Below are 6,145 nucleotides of genomic sequence, written 5' to 3' on the forward strand. Positions count from 1 at the left end.
GGCCAGCCCCAGGTTTTTTATTTATTTATTTATTTGTTTATTTATTTATTGTGTGTGTGTGTGTGGCCAGCTCAGCCCACCAGGGGGCGGAGCTGGCAGGCATGTGGTGCTGGGGGATTGAACCGCGGTCCCTGTGCTTTGCCAAGCTTGTTCCAAGTAGGTGCTTTAGACCACTGAGCCATCTCGCCAGCCCAAGCCCCAGGTTTTTATATTATCATTTTTGTCTCTAAAACAAAAATTATAGCTTCCAAGTTTCCTTTTTGAATATGCTTGGAAAATACAATCCATATTTTCACCCAAGCTGAATGACTCAAATACTGTATGACTGTAGTAAAGTTAAAACCAAAGGATATTAAAGTTGTTTTGAAATTGTAGAAACAAATGGAAGATCCTAACAGGCCCTGCATAGTCTAAGTTAAAGTGACTGTGAATGACTATTTTAAAATGTGGTACAAGAGACTGAGTATTAGATTTGAATAAACAGAAGCATTGGTCATAGAAAGTTAAAAGTACAATGCACAAACATTTAAGCCCAAAATTCTGTTCTCCTTTTCTGGTGCCAAGCAGTTACTTTAGGGCGGCAAATACTTTTTGGTGTATCTGTACTTTTTTAGTGTATGTTGAAATGTTACTTGCATAAATATAAAAGATTTTAAAAAATCATACAAAGATAGATTTATCAGAGTTGACTAATAGATTCAGATTTTTCTAAACCTAAAATATTATTGGTCTGAGCAATATCACCTCAGAACATGTTTTCAAATATTTTTCTTGGGAAAGAAAAAATATTTCTGATGTAGATATTTCTATTACACAAAATTGTAAAGTAAGATTTCTAACCTAATCCCACTCACTATGACTAAAAACTTTAAAAAAAACTTGAAAGTCATACATTCTTTTGTGTAATTAAAAATGATTTGTTGGGGAAAAGGACTGGAACAAAGATGGAGAAAAAGAACGTTAAGTCACATTTGTATTTCTTTTAAGGCCAAAGTAGGCGTGCAGAATTAGATTCTGTTCTTATAAAAACAGCAAGGGTCTATCCAAACAGCAAAGCTCCCGAGTTAAATTCCTGAGGAAGGAAGCTTTTATAAAGGCATTTGGAAATGTATTTTTATGCCATCCACAGTCTGTCTCCACTGCTAACATCATTTTCACGGTATCTCTCCTTACACAGAAAATGTTTTTGCAAAACTTATTTGCCAAAGTGCAAACAGCTTCTTGTTACTGAGTAATCTGAGCTCTTGGGTCAATTCTGTTTCAGTTCTGCTTTGTGACAAGAGGAATGAAAAAATATCCAGGCCAGGCTGCTGCAGCAAGTTTCCATTTTCATTTACATGCTGCTACAGTTTGGATTGAAAAGGGCCCCACAGGCAGCACCGCCTGCCTGCTCTGAGGCGGCTGGGTCTGGTCAGACTGGTGGCAGGTGCCAGGATCCCAGGATCCAGATGTCTCTCCCTCCCGGGCTCCACTCCCTCCTCTCCCTGCATTCTGCTCAGCACGAAGTCAGCAGCCTTTCCTGTGTCTCTTGCGAGCTGTCCTGCCCAAGAGCCGCTGGGCTGTGGACTGAAAACTGGGCCAAAACACACTTTTCTTCTTTAGCTGCAGGTGTTAGGTAGGGTGTCTCAGGGTCAAAGAGGTGATGAGGACACACGTTAACTTAGGATCTGAGCTATAGCATTATCTATATTTTCATATTTAAGTCACTGAGAATACTTATTCAACATATAAGCATGTATTTAAGGATAATAAAGTTAACTTTAAAAACTGCTTATCTGGAAAATCACTGCTCAATCACTTTTTTGCCAAGTTGAACCAAGACTCACCAATGCCTTCCTAAATACCACAGTAGCCAACCCCTTGAAAAAAAAAAGTAACTTCCTTTTATTTGACATGCTGAATAAAAAAACAGAAATAAAAATAATCCATTATTTTTGGCCAAATCCAATATTTGCATCAATATTCAAATGCAAAATAAAGGCTATACAACAGCTGTATGGATTTCTACAATATATACATGACTGTGTAACTTCGGCCTTCAATAAATCACTTCTATGATTAAATTTTTAAAAAAAATTATGTATTTGGTACAGGGTCTCACTATGCAGCTCAGACTCATAGTGATCCTCTTGTTTCAGCCTCCCCAGCGCTGGGATTATAGGCATGCACCATCACGCCCAGTCTTGGTGGCCAGGTCTGCATGCTCAGAGTAGGGCCAGCATGGCATGTGGCACTGGGGATCAAACCCAGGTCCTTGAGCTTACCAGGCAGGTGCTTAGACTGCTGAGCTATCTCCACGGTCCCTATGATTAAATTTTACCAAGTGCAAGCCTCAAAGAATTAGTACAGTATGTGACAATGGTTGAAGACACAAGACTTATGAGCCTACAGGTTTTGATTCAGCTGTTGGTCACTTCCTCTGTGACTGCTGGCAAGTGACTTCAAATCTCTGAACCTCCTGTGTAAAACGGAAATAACAGCAATATCTATTCCAAAGATTATCATTACTAGGATTAAACAAAATAATTCACATACAACTCTTAGCAGTGTCAACTCAGTGATAGTCAATGCTGTCAAAACACACAACTTTTGAATTTTAAAAACTATTCTAAAAATCACACTGGTAAGTACTTATATTTTAACTTATTTTATCAGCAAAATGTCAAGTCCACAGTCATTACCTTTATTACTGAAGTCATCAATTAACACAATTTCTGCTAAATACTTCCTTGGAGTTCTTTTGATTACACTGTGGACTGTCCTCATGAGTGTTGACCATCCTTCATTATGGAAGACAATGACAACACTCGAAGTGAGCAGGTTTTCATCGTAATGCCAATACTTGCATCTGCAAAAGGAAAATTGCATCAAGTTTAGTTAGGGCTAATCAATAATGCTTGACTGAAAACATCTATGATTATATTTTCTAATTGGATTAAATATTATTGATCTAATTAAGGAAGTAAATGGGATGCAGCCTTTTTATATTTTTGTAGAAATACAAGATAGAAGAGAGACTGTGCCATGACAAAGTTATTCCCAGATAGAGCTACTTTATAAGCTCTATCTATCTATCTATCTATCTATCTATCTATCTATCTATCTATGTGTGTGTGTGTGTGTGTTATAAAAGGAATTAATTCATGAATTTATGTTGAGGAGGCCTGAAATACTATCTATAGCCATCAGGTTGTTCTTTCCTTTTTTTCTTCTAACTCCATCATCTCTTTGTTTCAACAGCGTTATGCAACTGGAATCAGTGAGTAAGATACCATTAATTTAAGTTTTTCATTTGTGTATACATTCTCCTTACTACATCAGGATATCCTTATATTAATTATGTAATAAAACATCACATGCATTTGCAGTACTCTATCTGTGTATACTCTTTGTTGCTGTTTTCCATGGTGCTTATTTTTCCTTCTGAAACCTGAACTTTGGCAACAAGAGATTTATTTCAGCTGCCATGAAGAAATCATTATGCTTGAAAGTTGCCCTGTAGTAGGATGGCTAAAATGTCCAGAAAAAAAACAGCAGGCTGATGGGAGGCATATAGGTGTTAAAATATGTTGCTGAATAAATAAACGAAGTTCTGACATTATTTATAGCTATTAGATGAACTGAAAAGGTTCTTTATCTATGCTGCATGAAACCATTTGAAACAGACACTGCAGGAATGAAGCTGCTGGAAGACTTCCCCTAACTAGAGGAGACTTCAAACAAGACTTGGCCTGAAGAAGGCTCAAGAAACCAGGAAAAGCTGGCTGAGCACAATTCTAAAAGAGTGCTTTCAATCGTGATCCAAAGGGAGGAAGAGCCAAAGGCTCTTTCAGAACAATGAGTTCAAGATACAGTGGTGAAAAAACGCCAACCTTATCAGGAGATGTGGTGTTTCCAGACAGGAACTATGCAAGAACGGCAGGCAGCATAATTTTACACACGTAGAGACAATAATCCCCCCAAACAAACAGCAAACCGGCAGGAGGGTCAAACAACTGTTCTTCCTCTGACTCTAATCACACTGGTCTTAAGTGAAAGCAGCAGAACTCCTTACAAAAGACAAAAATGGTTTCCAGCAGACACTAGAATAGGTGACAACACTTAAAACATGGAGGGAGCTTTGGGGCTTGCTGATTTCTAAGGCAGGAGATGACATCTTAGGAGGTGGAAAGGAGTTAAGCAGAGACTGAAAGAGGTACGGGAGGTAGGGTAAGGACAGGAGATGGGGTTCATGAGGGACACCTCCACCATCCCAGGCAACGTGGAACATGTGTGACACATAAAGCACTGATACAAAGATCTGGTAATCAAAAGAGTGTCTGCGGCGTGAGGTAAGCCCCATTTTGCACGGTCTCTCACAGTATGGGTGTAGCTTTTGCAGTATGGTAGTCTCTCCCCTTATCTGTGGCTTTACTTTGTAAGGTTGCAGTTATCTGTAGTCAAATATACTTCAAAAATACAGTACTACATAAAATACTGAGAGAATAAAATAAAATACTGAGAGAGACCACATACTTATGACTTTTACAGAACATTACTATATTCAATTTTAATATTAGCTATGGCTATTAGTCTATTGCTATGCCTGATTTATAAATTAAAGAATATATGTTCATTATAAGACTATAGCATATATTAGAGAAAAAACAGTATATACAGCATCAGGCATCTAGTAGGGTCCAGTTATACATGCATGGTTGGTGGAGTGCTGCTACTGTAAGTTCTAACACAAAACAATACTAACTGAAGCAGGAACACAACATTTACACAAATGGATGTTACACATTTTGATTAATTTCTGCTTTTCAGCATCTAATTTTCCAAGAGAGCATTTAACGCCTCTAACATCAAGGACAATGGTGATTGAGCTACAGTGCAGAACTGCTCTGACTGCAAACACCCACATTTATACTAGGCTTGCAGTGATTACAGCTATAGGATTATTCTTGGCATAATTCTAGAAGATATTTTTATGGTAGCTATCTGGACCAGGTGGTTGGTGTCAGAACAGTAAAAAAATTTTCAAACTGAATTTGCTATAACTTCAAAAGGTAGATTTCAAAACCAAAAATGAAATGCCTATGAATAAATTTACTTGGGGGCCGGGGAGATGACTCAGCAGTATATGTGCCTGCCTAGCAAGCACAAGGTTCTGAGTTCAATTCCCAGTACCAAAATAAATAAAAATAAATTTACTTGCATTTTTTCTGTATCAGCTATTTTTTTTAGCATCTGTAGTTTGATATAAAGTTTTACTCTATTCAGATTTTACTAAGAAGTAATATCGAAGTCAGCAGACTATGAAAAACTTAACACTTTTGGGCTGTAAGTCCTTGCATTCCACAAATGATATCACTCATCTACAATGACCTGTGTGCACCTGCATGCTTGTGTTTATGTGTGACAGTGACTGCTGTCAAATGCTGTACCTTACTCTTAGATCATTCCTGAAAATCTCAATAAATCATCATTTTGTACTTGGTTCCCCTATCTCTCTAAATCTAATGGGGATTCTATAGGCATAGGAAACAAATTGTTAAGAAATAGTGATTTTTACATTATCTACTTTTATTTTTAAATAGCAAATTTTCCTGCCTCTCTGAAATCTCTTTTGTGTTTCTATAGTGGTAGAAGGAGTAGAAAATATTTACAATTTACATGAAAAGGTTCTGATACCCAATGGTTGAATAAATTAGGAATGCACATATAAAATTTAACTTATCAGAAATTAACATATGTTTTCAGTACAGGGACAACAATTACATGTAATTATTCAAATTTAGTAGATTGGGATAGGCAGATTTACTCAAACGTTCAGTTTGCACTTTGGTTGAAATGATCAAAAGTTAGTGCCTTGAGACTATGTAGGTGACACCAACAGTTGACACTCTATGATAGATGTCCTTCCTTACAGTACATTATGCACAGCAAAATGATCTATGCATCAAAAAAATTTACAAACTAAACTTCCTCCTTACCACTCTCTGGATGTACTCCATTGTATCATTGTATTTCCCAGAAAAGACTGCTACAATAATTCTTTTTTTTAAAAAAACATTTATTTATTTAGTGTGTGTGTGTGGCCAGCTCAGCCCACCAGGGGGCGGGGCTGGCTGGCATGTGGTGCTGGGGGATCGAACCGCGG

General features: G+C 37.4%; 1 protein-coding gene across 2 annotated transcripts in view; it reads right to left on the reverse strand.

The window, feature by feature from the left end:
* The window catches only part of Galnt7 (polypeptide N-acetylgalactosaminyltransferase 7), a 171,458-nt gene that overhangs the window by 29,887 nt on the left and 135,426 nt on the right, over positions 1 to 6,145 (reverse strand). For both annotated transcript variants that reach the window (XM_004640233.3, XM_004640234.3), the window contains exon 3: positions 2,682 to 2,848. In XM_004640233.3, the coding sequence (XP_004640290.1) occupies positions 2,682 to 2,848 (167 nt within the window). The remainder of the gene's footprint in view (positions 1 to 2,681; positions 2,849 to 6,145) is intronic.

This window comes from Octodon degus, unplaced genomic scaffold (genome assembly GCF_000260255.1).
Source record: "Octodon degus isolate 3935 unplaced genomic scaffold, OctDeg1.0 scaffold00121, whole genome shotgun sequence".
Classification (NCBI taxonomy): Eukaryota; Metazoa; Chordata; class Mammalia; order Rodentia; family Octodontidae; genus Octodon; species Octodon degus.